This window comes from Chlamydotis macqueenii, chromosome 4 (genome assembly GCF_036417535.1).
Source record: "Chlamydotis macqueenii isolate bChlMac1 chromosome 4, bChlMac1.mat, whole genome shotgun sequence".
Classification (NCBI taxonomy): domain Eukaryota; kingdom Metazoa; phylum Chordata; class Aves; order Otidiformes; family Otididae; genus Chlamydotis; species Chlamydotis macqueenii.
In genome coordinates, this window is record NC_141559.1 from 36,077,752 (window position 1) to 36,100,153 (window position 22,402).

A 22,402-nucleotide genomic window follows, 5' to 3' on the forward strand; every position below is an offset into this window, starting at 1 on the left:
TTGAATGCAGTACTTCTTTAAAGTGCTTTTACAAAGTTGACTTTCTTCCCTTTTACTACACATTACAGGGTGAAAACCTTGCCCCACTGAAATCGGTATCAGCTTCAGTTAGGTCAGGCATTTCACCCTAGAATTTAAAGTATGGTTTTATTGTGCAAGCTTTAAGTAATGTGCTTCATTTTGCTAAGCTCACTTTTTCTCTCTAACCACTCTTCAGTCAAAACTAAAGAGGGACTAAGGAGGGCAGTGCTTATAATCTTGATTTTGTACAGACAAAACCAATGTTACACAAATTTTTATGTTTTTAGAACAAGGCCAAGTTCTCTGGAATCTATTTCATTACATCTTAAATACATTTGGATAAAGAATGGATTTGTGTCTCAGTGAACAATCCCAGGAAATCTGAGTTGAATTGATGACCCTGACATTGACGTTACCTTACTGTGCTTTCACTTTTCCATCTCTAAAATGGGGATAATGGTACTGGCATTTCTTTAAAGCCCTTGGAGATCTTTGGCTGAGAACTTTTGGCTGTATTTCTGTAAGTGACACTACTTTCCAGAAACATTTTTAGGCTTCCATTAAAAAAAATAAATGTGTTCAGCTTTTTGTGCTGGCACTTAGAGACTTCACTGTTGCTAGACCTGTGAGATCCCTTCCAAAAATGAGTGATGAGAGATGGGGTCTGCCTTTTGCAGCCCTCGCTCTTCATGCTGAGCTAGAGGAGGTCGGTGTTTTGCCTCCCAGCAGAAACATCCACCAGTATCGATGCTTCCAGGGACTGAGTGTGACAGTTGTCTTGCTTTTAGAAAGTGGAGCTTGTATAGGGCTCTTCTAATAGAGTGATTGTTTTGGAGTCCCAGTAGAGAGCTAAGTGCCTTTTAGAATATAAATTAATGAAGGGATTAAAGGATGTTGGTGCTTACAGTAGGAGAGAGCTGTTCTTAATGACATGGAATAGTGGTTCAGAAGGGAACAGGTCTGACTACACTGTGACATAAAAAAAAAAAAAGGAGAAAAGAAACCAAGTTTGCTTGAAGATCAAAAACTCTGCATTTATAGGAGAGGAAGATAAAGAAACTGAGAAACCTTATTATGTTGTGGCAGTGTCTTGACTACCAGAGTGAAGATTTTCTAATTATCAGGAGGATTTTGTTTGGGTTTTTTCAATAAGTGAGGATTTTAAATGAGGCTTCAGAAAAGTGACTGCTAAATATTATATTACATAATATTTAGCACTGAAACATCCCGAGGTTTTGTGCGACTCCCTTGGCATGGAGTCACGTAGGGATAAAGTACATATGTTTCCATGTTTCTTGAAATGACTTTTTCAACACGCTGAATGGTTCTGCGGTCTCAGGGGAACAGTCTAGGCCAGACTGACAGTGGAGTTGCGTCATAGGCTGCCATCCCAATGGAAATGGGAATAAGCAGACAACTTCCATTAGAGGCCACCATTGAGATTACAGCAGCATGTCGGAAGTGCTGTTTGCGTTCCAAAGAGTAATTGCACATCGCTAGAACATGTCCCACTTTGCTGCATGGTAGAAATAGTCGATACTGGCTTGGCGGGGGAAGGAAAAAGAACTGCACACTGCAAATCAGAAAAGCTTTAGAGCTGTATTTCTATCTCATGGCATATTCTCTGTGAGATACTTCCTTGCGGAGGTCTTTAAAAGAATGTACGCCTCTATTCTCAATGATTTATAGCCTTATATGTTTTCCAAGTTTTGACTCTAAATTACTATTCTGATAATTTTTCTGATGCACTTTTGAAGCCAAGGTTTTTCAAACTTCAGCTGCTTGCTTTGGGAAACCATTCCACTGTCTATTAAATTTTACTGTGAAGTATCTTTATCCTGACAGTCTGATATTTCTTAACTTCTTCCTGTTACGCTTAGATCTTTATTTTAGTGCACAAAATTCCTACCTTCACGTCTTCAAATATTTGTTGATTTTATGTAAACTGTTTTTATGTCCTCTTCATTTTAGATCTCTTGGGACCTTTGGATGTCTGCCCTGTGAATCCTTGTATTGTTTTCCAACATTAAGATGATTGGCACTGAATGCATAGTCCTGAAACGATCCTTTCCTTGTATGTATACGTGCATCTTCTGTTTATGCCTCTGCCTGTGCAGCCTAATCTCTAATTCAGTACTTTGTTGCCAATGTTGGCAAATTTGTGCTTCACAAATACCTTTCACAGGTCATTTATGAAAGTTTTTTGCCCTGCCGTGGTGCCAAAATGCAAGTTATCTCATTTAAACTCTTAAGACACATTAGCATAGAGAAATTATTGAAACATTTATTGGGTAGTGGAAAGCTTTTGGGTTAGCAGTTGTGCATTCAAAGGTGAAACCAAAGAAGAGAAGGTGAGAAGAGAAGAGTACCTGGGTAATCTCTGCACCCGATGAAGAACCGTGGTAGCCTGTGACTGTGGTAATGGGCCCTGGGGCCACTGACAGTTGGCATCTTTCTGTTCTTCTGCCTTGTGCTGGAAAGCTGGGCCACCACGAAGCAGCTCCAGGGTGGGTAGCAGAGTGCAAAGGCTGAATTAAAACTGCAACTGCATTTTGCTTCCTGTCTTTGCCAAGTATTCTGTGGTGAGAGCTAACATTTGGCATCGCTGCCTCCCCGCGTACTCCTTCTTAGGAGGGTGTAGGCCTCAGCTCAAGGGCATGCACCTCATGCAGCCCTTTGTAATTGTACAAGCACTGCTAGCCTAACTACAACTTATCTCCCCTCTCCTCTTTTTGTACAAGGGTGAATGATCGTGTAGAATACAAGACAATAGAGAAATACATCTGTTTTTTTAATTTCTATCTCATATATTGGCTTACATTTTTCAAGATGTATCTTCTTTTTATCTCTAGTTCAGAGTAATGCCTTCCTAAGTCCTGCTGTGTCTTTTCTGTTAGGCATTCAGGGTATTTTCCCAGTCTACATTTCCTTAGCCTATTCCTCATAGCATTTTCCAGTGAGATCATTAATAAGATACATAAAGGGGGCTTATAAGAAAGATGGAGAAAGACCTTTTTACCAAGGTCTGTAGTGACAGGACAAGGGGCAGTGCTTTTAAACTGAAAGAGAGTATATTTAGACTGGACATAAGGAAGGTTTTTTGTTTTTAGGGGTTTTTTTTTGTGTGTGGTTGTTTTTTTTTTGGTTTGGTTTCGTTTGGTTTTTTTTACAATGAGGGTGGTGGAACACTGGAACAGGTTGCCCAGGGAAGTTGTGGATGTCCCATCCCTGGAAACACTCAAAGCCAGGTTGGACAGGGCTTTGACCTGACCTAGTAAAAGATATCCCTGCCTATCACAGGGAGGTTGGTTTAGATAGTATTTAAAGGTCTCCTCCAACCCAAACCATTCTATGACTTAGTCCCGAAAATAATTTGATCTGTTTGACAGATATTTGGATATTGGAACTGATGGCTGTTCTTTGTTCACTGGTGTCATGTTTAATGCCATGCTCAAGTTATCCAAATTCAGTTCTTCCTTCTTTTTCTCAGCCTGGGAAGATCTGGGCTGAAACTGGTTTCTTTCTGAGTCCTAATGCTTGATTTAGCTGTACAGATTCTCGCTGCCTCTTTTGTCAGTCTAGGAGGATACTTATGGGAAAGTGCTTATTACACCTTGGGTTTCCATCCTATGCTTGTGGTTCAGAGGAATGCTTTGTGCTGTGCTTGCTTAGCTAGAAGAAGAAAGCATTTCGATTTCCAGCCATTGGAGAGAGTGTGTTCTGCAAACAAAACTTCTCTTTATCTTGCCGCATTACTCTCCTTGATGGCATATTGATTTACTTTATTCAGCCAAGCTGGGCTTGGCCCAGCTTTCTGCCCAATTGTGTCTCTCAGTGTCTTGCAATTTCACATCTTAAGCAAGACTTAGACTTGTTTCTCCATGTGCGATCAAGCTCTGTGACTGCAGGTTCTTCCTGTGCGTTTCTTCTTGGCCCGTAAGGAGCAAACATGGTACAAGTTTAGCTGGAGGCAAAAGCAGTGGATTCCACCCCAAACGTTGGACAACTTCTCAGCAGCATGTGGGATTTCTGCTCCTACAGCAGCCTCCTGATTTCCCATGCAGCATCATGCAAATGAACAGGACTGGGAACAGAGATGAGTTTGAAAGTTTACTGAATCGGTGCTTGAGTCCTCTTCTCATTGAGGATGTGCAGGCTAAGGTATCTTGAGCATAAAAGGTCTCTCCAGCCATTACATTTCCTTCAGAAGGTTTCTTTCTTTACCTAACAACAACATGTAGCTGGGTGTTCAGAGTTTGTGCTAATTGTCTAGCTGTGGACACTTAAGTTAGGGCAAAATTTCAGATAACTTCTTTAAGAAATGCAGTTCAGTCTGGTCCAATGTTATGGTGATGGTTAAGCTGGTCAGAGGATGTGATTTGAGCTCCTGAGCTGATCTGTCTGACAGTTCACTGCTGCCAAAGAGGTTTGATCATCTGAATGGGGTCTGGGTGTCAGGTGAGCATGTGAAAAAGTGAGATGGGAGAGGTGGGAGTGGAAGGAGTTGAGTGCAGCACCCCCAGCTTTCCCCAGCAGCTTTTGAGTTGTTAGCCTGACTCAGTGTCTCCTGAGGTTTTAGCATCTCTGGTGCTGGGAGAGGCAGACCTACCTTGCTCCTGGCCACTTGTTTCCCATGTGTTGGAGCTAACTGACCCCCTTGAGACGGCTCAGGTCACTAAACCTCCAGAAAATTAACTCTTTGTAAAAATGTGCGTGTTCTGACTGTCTCAGCAGATAGCTGAGCGCTAGAGCCCATTCCAGAAGACAGCAGAGCGTCTCTTTTAGGAACAAGCCTCAGACTGACCACTGTCCTGTGAAACAACCCCTGTCCTAGCTCCTTCCCCTAGACAGATTTGGCACTTGACCAATGCCTTTAGACTGCCTCTAAATCTGAGAAAATAATAATTCACTGATTTCGCTGCACCTAGATCTCTCCTAGCGTCGATGAAGCTTCAGTGGAGTATTACAAAAGCTGCTTTGACATTCACACTTCTTTTTTTGACAGAATAGTTACTGTATTTTTAAGTAACATCTTGTAATGCACGTGGCTGTATAATTTACAAATTGCATATTGCTAGCCCAGAACACTAAATTTTGTATTCAGATACCGTGATACTTTTTCTGCTGCTTTGTTAGAGCTTGAATTTTCAGTCTGAGAAATCATGATGTTTTCCCTATTTCTGGAGCTGGAGGTCAGTCATACAGGACTGTCCTTAGCAGAAGACAACCCTAGTGCATACCAACAATTCGACTTTCATGCAATAATAATTAAAAGAAAATTAATTGTATTTATTTGCTGGCCAGTTATCCCATTTTTTTAAGATTGGTCTTCACTGGAAGATAAAATGAAGAGAAATGCAAAAGGAAAATTAAGTCATTAATGTACTCTTTCCTTCTAGCTTTCACTTCATTTGATTGTAAATTGTTTGCAGTTAAATTGCAAATTAGTGGCCTGGATAAGGCTCTATAAATTCCTTCAATATCAGATTTAAATGAGGAGGAATTGGGCCTCTAACCTTCATGGAGTGTAACTGTAGTTGGATGCATTCCTAGGGGCTAATTATCCATTCCTCCGTATCATTTGCTTGAACTCTCAATTGCTCACTCTGTAATGCACATTGAGTGGATGCTGGAAAATGCCTAAGAAGATGTGAGATGGAAACTTGGGCAAGGAGATGCTCTCGCCACCAAACGCAGATTTCGGAAGACGTGCTGCATCCCACAGGAGGGCTCTCAAAAACCTGTGTGGCTTTCCAGGAGCAGTGCAAAATTTACATCCTGAGCTGGCAGAAAGAGAAAGAGTTATGCTGAAAGTAGTTTTTCTACATTTTTTTAAGAAGGACATGTTGATACAGCCATCTCTTCTGGAAGGAAAAAGTACTGCATGAACTTCACAGGCAGTTGATTCTGCACCTCTTACCTAGCTACAGGGGAAGTGTCCTGAAACGTAGGCAAGGTAAATTTTGGCTTAGTGTGAGGTATCACTGCACTTCTTTCTTGACTGATATAATTTCTGCCTATTTATCACACAGCTAAAAGAACAGTTCTTCCATTCTCAGTTGTGTGAAGCAGTCTTTTGTCTAATGTGAATTGCTTTTTCCAAAAGCCAAAGTGAGAGGAAGAATAACCTTTATAGGCAATATTTCAGGACAGCCATGGAGAGAGAGAGATTCTTTTATGGAGGATCTGTTGGGTGTGTGGTGGCTGTGGCCAGCTCGGAGGGAAGGGCCGATGGCTGGGGGCTTGTCTGCCTGCGCTCGTTCTAGCCGGGCGTATGGGAAGAGGGTGCTTCTGTGATGCAGAAAAGTCAGGCTCCAGTTTGTGTGCATAAATAACTGGATTCAGGTATTAATTAGAGAGCATAATTTGTTTGCAGAGTCGAAGATTAAAGGAACTCTTGTCTTCCTGTCAGAACAATTTTGTCTGCATTGTGCTGTCTGATAAATCAGATTGCATAATGGGGGCATTGTGTGGATTTTCCAAAAGCAAATCAGAATATGCTGATATTAGACCAGTGCTTTTCTTTTTTTTCTTTTTTCTTCTCTGGAGCACTCCTTATGTCTATATAAGAGCTTCTGCTCCCTGTACTGGCAAGTCTAACTGCCTTTGTACGCTGCACGGGGGCTCCTGTTAGCTCTACGGGTATTAGTCCGGTTGTCAGTGGGGAAGGCTTCTTTACCTCAGGCGTTCGAGACACAGTGCTAGTTACGTGTCCTGCTTTTTGGGCTTTGAACCTCTGTCTAATTCTAACTTATTTTCCTTGATGCAATCATTCTTCAGCCTGGAAAAGGATAAGCAGCAACACTCATCTGTGGTCAGCTTTGTTCAAGCCATGGGGAAGTACAGTAGTTGCTGCTCTGTTCTGTTTGTAAAACAACAAGCAAGAGCAAAATGCTTGAATAGAATGAGCGAAAATAAAAACAAAACTGTGAGGCAAATTCTATTTATCCTTCTCCCTGGGTAAATGCAGCCATACAGTCTGTCAGTGCAGTATATGCAGAGCTTGGGCTGCCTGTGGGTGGGAATGCATTTGCAAGGAGAGGAGGTCACCTGCACTTGTGAACAGTATCATTAAGCTGAAATGAAATGGGGAGATAAGAGATACAGGGATTTGGATTTGAGTTTTGGTGGTGGTGTGTGGGTTTTGTTTGTTTGGTTTTACTGCTTTTTGTTCTGCGGAGATGAGGATGTCTTATCTGGCTTTGTTGCTTTGGACACGGTTTCTCTCCTCCTTAATAGTTGCTTATCCTTTTAAATTAAGTTATGTTGGTTTAACACTATGCAGGAGCTAAGTCTTGGAGCAGTGCTGGATGTCCCTGGCTTTTTTCAATCGGATATGTTGTGTCACTAGAACAGTTGAATTTCCCCAACGCCAGGGTAGTATACCCAGCATGCAGTCACAGCATACGCTGGCTCTGGAGCTTTTATTGCTTACGCTGTCACCGCCTATTAAGAATTAGTGAGCAATGTGCACTAGATTGTTTTTGACGTGGTTTATATATTATTCCTAACATACCCTGACAGACCATGGTCTCCCAGCTGCGCTGTGTTGGTAGGACCAGAAGGAATATCAGCCGCTGTTGTTAAGTTTGGAATATAGGTTCATTTATAGCCTCAAATTCTTATTTATACAGAGCTTTACAAAACAGGCATCTGTTGGGACGATAGTTTTTGTCCAGAGGTGAATCTGTCCAGAGGCTTGTCACCAAAAGTAACTTCCAAATTTTGCACAGATTTAGAAAACCATGTATCACCCATGTTTGGTAATGAGGAATATTTTCAAACTTGCCTTTACACAGTAGATTTCCTAAGCAGCAAGAAAACATGGTTTCTAAAGAAAATACTATCTTTTGTCAGAAAGCAGAAGAGAGAGCTCTTGATGAGTATTGAATTAGGCAATGCTTGTTGCTCAGTTGTTTGTGAAATTGGTGTCTGTGCTTAGAGGGACTGATCCTGTTGCTGTTGGACCACTTGAGTCATTTGTGGACCGTGGATAGACAAACATTAGATCTTTCATGTTGAAAGCAAATTAATTATTTTTTTCTGAGTGCTCTGTATTTGCTTCTCATCTGTCTTGCTTATGTCTGGTACATCTTATATCCGTAGAGTGGTCCGAAAAAAAGATTCCAGCTTGGCAACTCAGACCTTGGGGTGAAGGAAGAGAGAGAAGCTGGCTATGACAGTTTTGAGTGGAGAAGTCCGTGAATTTGGAAAGATGAGTAAGATAAAAAACGTGGAGAATAGGGACATGGATGGTAAAACATGAAAAGAAAAAACATAGGGAACAGGACAAAGGAGGACGTGAAACATAAGGAAACCGAAGTGTGAGTGTCAAAGAAAAGAGAAGATGAGGGAAGCAAATAGAGGAAAACAGAAAGATTATGTAGTCGTCAAGTCTTTTTTAAAATGTGTAAAACCAGAAGTGTTTCAAGATATGAATGTGCATGTATAGACATGAATATGTAGTTTGAGCCTTCTAAAATATAGGCTGTAATCCTGACTTGTTCAACTAAAATTGGAGTCCTGTGGGCTTAGTGTAGCCACATCCCATTGAGTTACGCTAACAGATGGCCACATTAGTGATACCTCACATGGACTATTCCTCTATTTTATTGCTTCTCTGCCCTGGGTCATCCCTATTCTGCCATATGGCCAACAGTGATAAACGGTGAGGTCTCAAGAGCTGATTCTGCTGGTAAATGACTGCTTGTGAACAGGTGAATCCAGGCAGATCAGCTAGCTGGTTTTGAAATGTAAAAATGTGTGTGAGACTGAAGGGGGGACATAGGGAACATCTTGTTACGGTGTAGTATACACAGAGCTTTTTGAAATGGGGCATTTGAAGCGTGGCAGATTCAGCAAAACAGTAAAGACAGCACCCAGTGCATGTCTAAAGCACGGGCTAAATGGGCAGCAGAAACATGAATGGAAAAAATTCAAGAAACTTTTCCCCTGGGGACAACAACATAACACATTTCTGTTAAACTTGTTTGTTTGGGAAAAATGTGTATGGTAGTTAATTGAAACATTCACTCCTGTCAATGGAGAACTGACAGGAGGAACACCAAAGCAGACAAGTAGCAGCAAACAGTGTCTGAAGGCACATTTTTGGAGCCCTGTCTAGTCTGCAGCTTTTGAGTTCTTCCTTTTTCCAAACTATAACGTGAAAATTTAAAATTGGCAATGAAATATATAAAGAAACTTAAATGACAGGTTGAAAAGAGAAGGGAATGTAGTACTCAGACCTTCTGTGTATCAGGGTAAAGGAAACATGTTTTATATTGTTTGCGTATCTGCAAAGCTGTGGTATTATTAGAAATTCATTTCAAACTGAGGAGCTCAAAATAAAACTCCCATTTAGGAAGAGTTGTACTGCTCAGTTTACCACACTGATGTTTACACGCAACTAATCCGAACCCCTCTGTCCCTTGGAAATCATCAGTCCTCTGGAAGGTGTGAGCATTTTCCCACACTGTCAGATTTGAATATTTAATCTAGAGAATGAACTGAAGTCAAAATGCAACTCCTTTGGCAATGGAAACTGCCTTTGAAGTTTTTGGATCTTTTACATTCCGTGTTTGCTGTTTTAAATTAAAAGAACAAAGCACTCTGGAATAGCGCACTGCAAGCCCCCTGTGAAACCTGCACCTCAGTGAGGGGCCAGACAGAAGAAGGAGGGCCGGGGGCATTTCATTCATCTTCCCATCAAACAGCTCACCCTAAGTAAGAGAAGTTCACGTGAGTTAGAAGTGACATGGCTGCTCATATCCTCGATCACGGGGCCGCCAGACTAAAGGCTTCATAAAGAAAGCTTACTCCTGCTTTGTTGATGAGGATGATGAAATACCCCACACTAGCTATGGTAGGACTTACAATTATGATCTCTTAGACAGAAAAAGCTCCAAATTCACTGCATCTGCCTTTCTTTGAATTTCATAGGTCATTTCTGATCCAGCTTGCATAGACCTTCCACATTTTTTTCCTGTCCATAGAGCGTGACCTCTCCTAGCTTCCAGGCAACAAGATTCATGATCCTGTTTAAACTGTGAAGCTTCTTTCCATGTGCCTATTTCACAGGCATGCAGAAACCCAGGCCAGATGAGGTTTGTGTCTGAAAAAAACCCAGGGAATTGACATAAACTTAAAATTTACCTAATTGCATGAGGTCTAGAATATTATTTGCAGTCTAGACTCAGGGTAGAAATCATTTTAGCGACACTGATGGTAAATCTCTCACTCTGGGCTGAATGATGTCTTTTCATCTTTGTGTATTACCTTGGAGCATTCAGGGTTAGACCCGAGGTTATGCTGTTCCCATGCAGAAAGCAGCAAAAAGTACAGCCTAGATTCCAGCCGCACGGAGACGCACAGGACAAATAGCTCAGCTTATCTTTCCCCAAAACTGTTGCTACCACATAGGGCTGGATAACATCAGCTCGTGAGTGGGGATCTGGGAGTTCACGCTGAATCTAAGCAAGGCAGAGGGGAGGATGAAGGAGAGCTAGAGGATGCCTTTGGCCAAGTCTCAGGTGTAGTTTAGAAATACTGCTCATTCTTCTGTGCTGCCAGGCTCTTGACTGGCAACCTCTGCCATTAATGATTTCTGCCATCTCTGGTTGGTGGGGAGATTCTGTGTCCTAACTTAGGATGGAATGAGACTCTCCTGTCCCATCTGGGCTAGAGCAATGCAGTATAGGGAGGCATGAAGCCATTGGTTCTGAGGCAAGTGCAGTCACTCCGAGTGCTGCAGCGTTTCCCCTCGGCAGCGTGTGCTCGCAGTAGCACAATGCACCGTTTCTTGTCTCTGAAGTGCCGCTACAGCTGCTGGGCCATTTGGCAATCGGAACAGGGAGCAAGAGCCCGTACTGGCTGCTGACTTTTTAGGTGACACCTAGTTTGTCAGATTCTCTATCTCAGAAGGGATCTGGATCAGCTTTTATGTTAAAAACATCTGTTGTATTTATAAACCTGCACTGATGCTTGAAGAAGTGTTTGAAAAATTGTATATGCCATTTTTAGATGAAGTTTGAAAAATCTGGTGTATGTCACATAGTTCATATACTTCATGTATAATCATGAACACCATACATCATCATAAAATACTAAACATCGTCACACAGCACGTACATCTTTGCACAATGTCAGGGATCAAAGTTATAGATAAAATGGCAGGAGATGGAAAGAAAATAATATTCCCACTTTGATTCAAGATTCAGTGGTTGGTATGTGTTGATATTACTCTGTAAGTAATTAAACCACTGCACAGTTGTTTGGTCAGAGTGATTTAAATAATTACTGGCAGGTTTTTCATTTTTGTTGTTATAATCTGGTTCTTTTGCCTACCAAATTACAAAATTTCATTATTTCTTTTTTTCTGAATGATTCAAGATGTTGACTTGCTGGTAGAAAATTCTGGACAGACTGAGAGTAAGAGATTTGCATTTCTTTCAACCTGGATTCCATAACCCGATCAGAACCACCTCTCTGTAAGCATGATGAAAGAGGGTTGAAGGCATCTGAACTTTTTTCTCTGGCAAGACTCTGTAGTGGTATCAGGCAGATTCTGGTTTTGTGTTGCTGGTGTTTGGATGGGAGCTGGTTGCTGATTACAAATCGGGAGCCAGGGTGCTCTGGGAAAGGATTTGTTGAAGGTTGTGTCCCGACCAGCGATCAGTGCTGTGCAGTAGGAGCCCAGCTGTAGTGCCAGTTTGCTGGTCCTGAGGACCTAATGCCCACACAAATGTATTTTTGAGGTTTTGGACTAGCTCTGGTCTGGTCCCACATGCTCCACGAGCAGCAAAAGTGCCTGGGGTGTGCTCCTGGAGGGCTGCTCCAGGTTTAGTTACACCCCGAAGGAATCCTGGTTGTGGGCTCCGAGGCAGCACTGTGCTCTGCTGGGAGAGCTGCTGATCTGAACTACAACCCGGTGTAGACACAGCTGTTAAACGTCTGGTGTGATCTCTCAAATAAGTAAATGGAGACTGTAGGGACAGGCTCTTGGAGGAAGCTGCAGTACTAGTCCTGACGTTGTTAGTGAAAATCAAGGTCCACTACAAATAACACCTATTAAAAAAAAAATAATCTTGTAATGCTGTTGACTTGGCTTCAGATACAGGAGAAAATCAGGAAGGTCTTTCTGGAGCCAAAAGAAAAAGGGAATCAGCATTAAAACAAGAGGGTAAGATACCAGAAACAGTGGTGCAATTAGCTCTCTAGGATAGCTGCAGAAATTTTGATGGCCTATGATGACAAAGCCACCAGATTCCAGTAGTGCCTGTGTGTTGAGAGCATAAAGCAGTTATAGTCTTATACCAGTATTCTTAAATGTTTTTATTTTTTTAAAAAACAAACCCACTCCACCCACCTTAAAATCAAAATCTAATTATAAACAATGAAGAGGTTTCCTAAAGCACCTCAGTTGGAGCATGGGCGACTTCATACTAAGTGAACTGTGTCAGGCGAGTGCATCAACATAAAGGGGGTAATAAGGAGACTACAAGCTGGCTTGAACAGTTTCTTACACGCAGCGTGTTTACTGCAGACCCATTTTTAAAATGCTGTCACATAAATAAATTAAGAAATTTCTGCTTATTGAGCTATGTTGTTCCAATGTCTCATAAGCCGCATCAACTCCTACAAATCTAAACAGACTTTTCATGAAATAGAAGTCTTTAGAGCACTAACATAATTAACTTTATTGTTTTATTGAAGGGGAGAAGCCTTTTTAAAAAAGTAATTTTTAAAGTACTGTGTTGGTTTTCCTATTAATGTGACAGTCTTATCATATCTTGACTTTGCAGCCAATTATTTTTTCTTAACCTAAATCTGGGATGAAGGAAGCTATAAGCGTGGTTTGCTTAACAGGTTCACATTATTCTGCATAATTTGAACGTAAGAGAGTGCTGGAACTACACTATCAACCAGAAAACTTCCAAATTCTGGTTAAGCACATTTTGCTCCTGGTCATATTGGCTGCTTAAAGTGTACTTCAACACAGCCTGAACTGATCTGGATTTGTTAGTCTTCCTCTTCTGTCATTTCACTCTTCTGCCCGATTTATATTCCTGCCCTGCAGCACAACGTTACTCAGAAATCTCTCATTCTCCCGCACCTTTGCTCTCTGAAAACATGTTGTTGCAATTTCTACAAATCATCAAAGAAAATTACATGATCTTAAAAGCTATTGCTCTGTTCCCTGCATTAAATATTTGTATTTTCACCCATCTCTTTCCATCCCTCTCACAAGTAGTTGAGCCCAGACTGACGTCCCTTCTGTCCTTGGGCGGCTGAGTCCTGGCCTGCGTTCTCAGCAGAACAATGTGAAGTCCTGGCAGTCTTTCACCGTCATTTTAAGAGAGCATGAGCTCTTTAATTGGTTTTACATAAATACCGAAACGATCATGGCTTTTATATGTCAGTGCTTGTTGCAATTTTTTTTTTCCCTTAAACACGAACTCAATGAACAGATTTTTTACAATTTGTAGCTGCTCAGTCACTTTGTATGGCTTTTTAATCTCCAGAGGCCAGATGGAAGCGATATCCTTCAGCATTGCTTGTTTTGTATAATGTCGGGATTGGACCGACGTTTGAATGCACATCATCGTAGATGAGTAAGTATATAAACACTTTTCTACCACTGTATTTTCTCTTTTAATGTTTTGGTTTGGTTTTCTTTAATGACAGTTTTCTACAGGGAAAACTGTCATGAACAAGGAAATACTATGCCCTGACAGAAGAGTCTTACACAGAAGAAAACAAATTATTTTGGTCAAGGAGGTTTGAGAGAGAAACTGACACTCAAGAGGCAAGTTTCTGAGACAGCTGATGATTTACCTTGGTTTCAGGGCACTGATAAAACTGCTGTTGGACTGATCTGGAATGATGTGGGTTTTTTTTTTTTGTTGGTGTTTTTTTTTTTTTTTTTTTTTTAAGAAGCTTTTTTCCAAGGTCTCCCACAATCCTGACTTTGATTTTGGTTGCATTTATGGATTTATTCTCTGTTGTCAGACTGCAATCAATTGATTGAAATCCATAAATAATAAACGTCAGGTCTCAATTTAAGATGCAGTAACAAGATGCTATCGGAAGAAGTTTTATGTACTTGAGCAGCTTTTTATAGCTGACTGCCTCCAGAGGCAAATCCTGACACGTTCTTAGTGAGAGGAAGCTAATGGCTTTCCTGCATGTTTGTTGAAGCCCATGTGACAAATCCCCTACGGCAACTGAAGGAGAGGACACTCGCGCACCTGTTGGTGGAAGGGTTACATAAAAAGTCCTGCGACATATTTTAGCATCTACCGGTAAGCTGAGCAACTTGACCTGCTTTAGACTTCATAGGATACATGATACTAAATTAACAACTAGAAAAAAATAAAAATAAAGACATACTAACATGAAAAAACACATTTTATTGCACTTAAGTTATAAGAAAATAAAATTTCTAAGTGAATCAAACCATAGACACAATCCCTTTAAAGGTTGTTTTCCTCCATCATGTCAGGTTGTTACATAACTAAAATTAACCAACTGGAATCTGATTGTTTTAAATCAGACTATAAATAAAACAAAAACAAAAAAAAAAAGGAGGAAAAAAGATCGCCTAGGATACAGTGTTAAACCACTTTCACAGTTCAGCTTGAGTTGTGGCTCTTGGAGAATGAGGCAAACCATTTGACTCTTTCGTTTCTCATTATGTTTGCATGTGACATCTTTACAAAAACGTAAGTTTTTGCTCTGTCAGTTCCTCCCAGCAATAACTGTAACAGTTGTTTTTTCTCAAATACTGTAAAACACTAAGACTGACCAGCAACTTTATTTTCATTTTTGTATTTTATAGTATTTTTTAAAAATTTTGTCAGTTTTTTTTAATGTATGTTCATTCCATTCACCACAGCCCTCACAAAGAAAAATTTCCCCACAGAACAGGCTGCAATAGCTTTGTTCCAAGGAATGTGTTTTAATTTTTGCCCAGAAAAAAAGAAAATAAGCTTTGCACACACACTCAGTTCTTTATTTGCAGGCAAACTTCACTCTTAATTGTCTGAAACTCTTCCACTCTCAGCCTCTTAGAGGCACAGTTGGCTCAAGTTTCAGTGGCAAAAAGTCTTTTTCTGTAACCAAACTAGAGCAAATTTGGAATTCAGTCTGGGACTAAAACGTCACAGCAGAAAAAAAAAAATAAAAAAAAATAATTTGCTTTTCTTTCTTTCATTTAGCAGCATAAATAAGTTTGGCCACTGGGAATACAGTACAGGGGTGGGACAACAATCCCATAATTGAAGACCTACTTCTAGCACCAGCATTGCGAATTAAATCCGTCAGAGGACTCTCAAAACCCAGGACAACTTGCCACCTCAGAGCAACTTATGCGTTGAAGAGTGTAGATGGAAGCAACAGTAAATAGATTAAACAGAGGCTAATACTGTGATTGACATTGGCAATGGTTGGCAAAAAAAAAAAGGAGGAATAAAAGAAAAAAAAGAAAAAGCTCTGATAAAACTGTACAAAACAATTCACAGTAATATTTTAGCTTTTCCACACCAGGAATGGACTTTTTGTTTTTGTTTTTTTTTTTCATTGCAGACGCTCTCTAGTTTTTGAAAGTCAACCAGTGACTGCTCATAGAGGGTGGAAGGGACTGCTGGAGGTTGTCCGGTCCAACCCTCTGCTCAGAGCGGGGCGAAGGGAGAGCGCGTTGCTCGGAGGGGCTGCTGGGACCTAGGGGCGCACCAGCAGGCTCGCCTGTGCAGCTTCTTTAAAGATCTTTGTGATAAAATAACCTGTTAACAAGAACTGTAACATTTTTTTTTAACCCCCAAAGCGCTCAAGGAGCAGTTGGAGGAAAGTAAAGAAATAATTGCACCTGGTTTCATTTCAAAAGTCGTATTTTTGCAAAGCTGCCCCGGTCAAAAGTGAAGCCTTTTTATGTGACGAGACAGCAAATGCCTCTCTTGTCAGTTACAGTTTGTCATCTTTGTCTTCTCCTTCGTAGTCTGTAGGTCTTCAGGATCTGTTGCCCCAAGCCAACATCCTGCACCACCAAGGACAAGGGATTTTTTTCCTTTTTTTTTCTTTTTTCTTTTTTTTTCAAGGGGAGGGAAAGGAGAACATCGTCTACACGTTTGGACAAATTCGTCTTTCTGCCCTTCACTTCATATCCACGTCAAAGTCCAACACCAGCAGCTTTGTTTCCTCAGTCCCGTTGCGGCTCCCGACCGCACACACTAGCTTTGTGTTAGAAGCTCTGATCCGCCACACGACGCCTCCGCTTCCCCCGCTCTCCAATGTGACTAGATTTCGGATAAATTCACCCGTTTTCAAGTCCCAAAGTTTTACAGTCCCATCATCTGAGCTGGTAATTACAAAGTTCTTGTTGAACTGTAAACAGGTCACAGCACTCTGATGCTTGTTGGGACCTGTAACGGTAAACCAAAGCATTTTCACTTGTAATTAGAAGGCAACGTCAGACAGCACTGCGTACAACATACAGACCTAGCTATCTGCATACAGCTTTTTCCACCGAGATGCATTACCTCAGTTTTTGTGCATTCAAAGGTACAGAAACCTTGCTGTGCTAGCAAAAAGTGAGTGCAGGTACAGAAAAATCGCACCGTCTTTCCTTCTTTTGTTAGTGTGATCTTGCTTTGCTGGATACAAACCGCAGGGCAAGAACGCACTTGGACATTCATGGAAATGAACTTAACCATCCAGAATGAGGTGACCGCTGTAAGCGTTTGTCTCCAAGTCCCTTTGAAGTGCTATTATGAGATTACTCTATTAGTAAATATTGACGGCTATATATTGACATATAAATATATACCGTTAAAACAGCAGAGTTTGCTTTACAGTGAAATGTAATTTTCTGCTCCAGCCAGCAATGCTGCATATGATACATGGGAAGGATATAAGACGTGTTTTGTGAGGGGAAACAGAACAAAGGTGCTCATGTGCACGATGCCTGAGTGGCAACTGTAAGAATGGAAACCTTTCTTCTTACTGAAATAAAGAAAACATCTTCCACTCATTTCTCTTGATTTATTGCAACAGACAGCGTACTTTGCCTCCCGATCCAATTAATCAGTAGGCTTTGAAACATCCAAGTGACCCCTAAATAAATACATTGACTGACTGTTTTGAGATGTCATTTCCTACATATTTCTGTGGCTTATTAGGCTAATCTACCCCTAGCAAATTGCTATCCGTCCAGACCATCTGCCTTTCATAACAAGCAAGTGATTTGACTAGATTAGATTAAATACATTTTGTTCTTCTAATTCAGAGAAAGATCATACAGCTGTCAGCAGAAAAATATTTAAGTTGTAAGTGGTCTGTGCTTGTTTCTTTGTATGCAATTTAAAAAGTTTTTTATATAGAATCTGCAGAGTAGGTTACTGCAGGCAGCTTCATTTACAGGAAGGTAGCTTAAGCTCACCTTGCAATGTCTGTAAACATTGTCCTGTTTTAATGTCCCAGATTTTGACTGTAGAATCAGCATTCCCAGACACGAGGATATTGTCCTTGAGTTCCATTCCACTTGTGAGAGACTGGTGGCCTGTTAGCGTGTGAATGCAGTTGCCTGTCTCCACATCCCAAACTCGGATGGAAGTGTCAAGAGATCCGCTCACCACATGGACACCATCAAACTACAAGAAAGGTAAATCTATTACAAACAATTATATTAGGAGTGTAATTCATTAAATGCAACATGAGATACTATATACATATTCAGAAACTGCATTACAAAGTAAGAATTCAGTCTAAGCAGAGATGGCCACATTTGGTATCAGAGCAGGTGATTCATGGTCAGTGTAATTCTGGTTGGAATGGTCCTCATTCCTGGTTGGAATGGTACCTCACGGGCTGAGGTACACCGTTTGAGGAGAAAAGACTCTGAACCACTGGTCTTTTAAATATAATGCAACTCTTAAACCCAGCACAATCCTGTCTATACTGCAGTGTGCAACTGTAAGAGAACGTTGTTTTCCTAATAAAGACGATACAAACCAAACCTGCTTTTCACAACTCAGAGGGACTTGAAGCTGGAGAAGGGCAACAACATTAATCCATAATCACCTACACAATAGCCAAAACACAGGAAAACAGAAGGAATGGAATTAAAAAAATGCTGGATTTAGCCATTTCATAGTCATAACTTAGTCATTGTTAGGAAAGGTATACACGCTAACACAGATGTCCACAGATTCTTGGATTTTTCTGGAGGGGTGTGTATATATATATATAAATATGTAGAACATGAACATGGAGAGCAATCCACTAAGAGATGAGACACTTTTGACCAAGACCCAACATGTAGAGAATATAAAGGTGGAAAGTAACTTGAGTGATAGTGACAAGACATAAGAATCCAGAATTCTCAAAAAAGAAAGGAAAAAGAGCATCAGAATAAAAGCAGTGGGTTCATGGAGGAATACTTCAATAAATTGAGACCTCCTTCCCCTGAGGTTTTTATATATCTGTTCTCTGAGGGGAAGAAGAGTTCAGGAGAGCTGGCACTTTCTTAAAGACACAAACTATCCTTGTGTGAAGGGAAGATAGGAAGTGTAGTAAATTACCAAGACCCACTTGGCTAAGGCAAAAGGAATTGTACAAAAAGTAGAAACTAGATCAATAGATGTGTTCAAAAGAACACACTGGGACAAAAATCAGAAAGGCCGGGCACAAAACAAGATAAAACTAGCAAGAGCCGTTAAGGATGATAAAACACTATTCTGTAAAAAACCAAACCAAACCAAAAAACAAGAGGAAGGCCAAAATAAAAAAACTTATTTATGCTCAGTGGGAAGGAAACACCAAGTGAGGCCAGCTATTTAACTTTTTTTGCTTCAGTCCTCAGCCGTCTGAGTGTAGGCTCACAGCACTAACACCACTGACAACTGAATACAAGCTCCTGCTAGAATGGGGGGGGGGGGGGGGGGGAGTGTGTGGAAAAAAAAGAGCACATAAGGCAAGTTAAGACAATCTCAGAGACATCTGCTGCTATCTTTGAGAACTCATGGAAGACAGACAAGTTTCAGACGGCAAATGCAATTTCTTTCTCTACTGAAGGAGATGATGGTGGGAGATGGGGAATTACGGATCAGTCAGCCTAACTTCAGTTTCCAGAAGGAACTAACAAATAACCAATCTGGTCGTAAGCCCTTAGCAATGCAGTAAGTAGCAGATTTGTGGGAAAATGATCTTAACCAATATTATTTTTTTTCCTGTGACAGAGTAAAAAGCGATGTGCAACAGCAGATGTCTTGGTTGTATTTTCACAAAGAGGGAGGCAAATTTGATGCAGTGATACTATCCTGGGTCAGAACTTAGTGCAGCATTATTAGAGATATCAGGAGTTCCGGGGGCGGTTCTGGCATTTAGTATGTTCATTAGGATTTTGCTGACATTTGAAATGCTAGAACTGGCCCAAAGCAAAAATTGTAAAAGTCAAGAGAAAATTGTGAAGATCTGAGCTTGGCAGGGAATGAATGAAAGTACAGCTGCAGCCTGGGAGAACAACGGCTGGGCAGGAGACTTTGTTACAGCCAGGGCAATCCGACACCACTTGTCCGTGTGGACTGACTGCTATCTAATCACGGTGAAGAACGAACTCAGTTATGAAAACTCAGCTATCTGAGACTGCTTATTTTCCTAAAATCTGCAGAAAACTAACATCTTGGATCTCTATGGTCAAACATGGCTGAGCATGGCACCTAGGTTCAAAAAAATGTAGAGAGCGACTGGCACGTACAGACTGCTTATCTGCTGGATACATTGCACTTCTGGTGAAAATAAAAAAAGACATTCTAGTATCTGAAATAGGGGTGTGCTATAAATAACTTTGAACTTCCAGTAAGCATTGGTAAGATTTTGACTGGAATTTTGCATCCTCTTTTGGGCACTCTACTTTCAAAAGAGGATATGAACAAATGTGAGTTCAGATAAAAGGACAAGGAGTGCTAAGTAGGCTAGCAGACTTTTTGTGTGGAAAAAAAACAGAATGTTTTTCCTTCCTAAACAGAACTAAACCAGACTGACGTAACAAATTTTGAATTATTTCCCCTGCTCCTGCAAATTAGTTGTATTTCATACACGTAAGCTTTAAGGCTGGGCATTGAGACAAACTTTACTTTGATACTGACAGTCAAACAGACAATGGTTTGGATCAGTGGTTGAGCTGCTATCCAGGGACCCAGAGAATGTGTGGATTACTTAAAAGGCAGCTACGAAAGAAGCAACTAAGAAAACACTACATGGTCAGTACTCTTCAATAGCTGCTTCGGGGTCTGTGTTAGGGGTCTACAAATGGGGAAGTGCTGAGGTGTAACAGAACCTGCCATGGAGGGGGGCGGGGAGGGCAGGCTGGGTACTCAGCCTGGTTATTCTGCTTATGGGAGTTCTGCCGTTTCAGGCTATTTCACGCTGAAGGGCAGGAGCTCACCACACAATTTTAAAGACTCTTTCCGTCCTAAAACTGTTAAATATCCGTAGCCTCCTGCCCCCTCCCCCCGTTTGTTTCAGAATGCCAAGTTCCATTTACAAGGTGCAAATAGTATCAGTGTGTGTAACATAAACCCAAATTATTTGATCCATTATTACTAAAGTATCAGAGACATGAATATTCATAAGCCAAAACAAGAGCCACTGCTGAAGATAAGGCAGAATAACAGACTGTTCCCAAACTGCCCTAGATGAAATACAACCTTTGAAACATTTTTAACAGACAGGTAGGTAGTACAGCATTTTTAACTTGCTTGCTTCTTGTCTAGAGAATCCTCCTCAGCATATGAATTTAAGAGAAGGGCTGCAGATTTTTGATAAATTTTACTACATATTTTGTGAAAGGAAACCAATTAGGTATTTTGTTCATATTTAATCTATTATGGTGAGATACACCTTATGAAAGATACACTTTATGAAAAATGTCTCTAGCACCAAGCTTCACTTTTTGAGCCACAAAGCAGAGCTGTTACATGCCGAATGCAATTTCCCCATTTTGAACTGTCTTTGTTGATTTCTTTTTCAAGTCCTGCCAGACTGTGGTGAGAACAGGCACAAGCATGAAATTAATTTCTTTCGCCTTTCAGCGCCTGGAAGTGATGCTTTGACTCTATGAATGAACAAGATGATCTTTTGGGTTAGTAAAGGTAAGAAGAGTCTACATGAGGTCTCTGTGTATCTTCGCCAGCTTAGTTCTGATGAGCAGTTGGGTGACGGGTGGGCAATAGAGCCGTGCCACAGAGCGCTACCATAATAACCTGCACCTACAATAACATGTCTCTGTTGACAAAGCCTCACAGTTGTAGATCTGGCCTCTACTCAGAGAAAAGGAAGTAGAAGGCTGGAGACTTGTATCAGGGAATTAAAATTTTAGTTTCAGCCCTATTGTGAATTATAGTTTGGAACTGGAAGACAGGACTACAAAATAGGGATGAACAGTTCTGCATAATTCAGAACATTAATCCAGTGGGGTTTATTTAAAATAGTAACACTGGAATTTCTTTGAGAAAACTAAAACTACAGCTCCAAAATACGTGCAAGATTTCAAAAAAACACCAACCCGACAACCCAGAAAACTACTTACCTTGCTGGTATAGAGATTTGAGCTTTATTGTACTGGATGCTTTTTAAAAAAAAAAGCTTCTCTAAAAAAATCTGTCTCTAAATTAAGACAACATGTAACTAGTGTAACAAAATGAAAGAGAGGACTATCACAGATGCCTCTATGTTCTTGTGGCCTGTAGAATTTTGGAGTAGGTACCCACAATTTAATAACTAAGGTGAGACAAACCAACTTTAAATGTTACTTAAGGAAACCAAAGCAGCAGATGAAAACCACATACCTGTAATGAGTAGACTCTGTTCGTATGCCCTTGCAGCGTGTGCAGACAGGTCTCCGTCTCCGGATCCCACACTTTGACCATAAAATCATATGCACCACTTACAACCCTTCTGCCATCATATTGAACGCACCGAACTGCAGCTACGTGGCCCATCAGAACGTGTAAACACTGGCCCGTCTCTATGTCCCAAACTCTCAGTGTAGCATCTCGAGAACCACTGACCACTCTGGAGGAACAAGAAAACCCCTCCTGTACTTAGCAGTGGACATAAAAGTATTAAAACAATTAGACTTGGGTGTAAATTTTAATTTGGGACATCAGGTAGCATTAGTCCAGTAGCCACCAAAGACCTGGTTTGGCATGACATTTTATTAGGGTCACAAATGACTTCTTCAATGTTTTTCTTCCTTGCTCTACTCACCTCCTCAGGATCTGTCTATCTGATATAATTAGCAACCAGTATTTCAAAAGGCACTTCATTCTCAACAGCAAAATGATGCCGTGAGAAATGATGGGGGCTGTTGTATCTATCTATGAAAGCT

At 40.8% G+C, this 22,402-nt stretch overlaps 1 protein-coding gene and 1 long non-coding RNA gene across 4 annotated transcripts in view; one reads left to right on the forward strand and one right to left on the reverse strand.

Moving 5' to 3' along the window:
- The window catches only part of LOC147600944 (uncharacterized), a 38,426-nt gene extending 24,125 nt beyond the window's left edge, over positions 1–14,301 (forward strand). Inside the window, exons 2-3 of the long non-coding RNA XR_015258398.1 lie at positions 13,542–13,631; positions 14,218–14,301. This is a non-coding gene — a long non-coding RNA (uncharacterized LOC147600944). The remainder of the gene's footprint in view (positions 1–13,541; positions 13,632–14,217) is intronic.
- Positions 14,302–14,409: 108 nt separating this feature from the next.
- The window catches only part of FBXW7 (F-box and WD repeat domain containing 7), a 183,082-nt gene continuing 175,089 nt past the window's right edge, over positions 14,410–22,402 (reverse strand). For all 3 annotated transcript variants that reach the window (XM_086746105.1, XM_086746104.1, XM_086746106.1), the window contains 3 exons: positions 21,861–22,086; positions 17,453–17,663; positions 14,410–16,436 (listed from right to left, as the gene is read on the reverse strand). In XM_086746105.1, the coding sequence (XP_086602231.1) occupies positions 16,168–16,436; positions 17,453–17,663; positions 21,861–22,086 (706 nt within the window). In that variant the 3' untranslated portion in view covers positions 14,410–16,167. The remainder of the gene's footprint in view (positions 16,437–17,452; positions 17,664–21,860; positions 22,087–22,402) is intronic.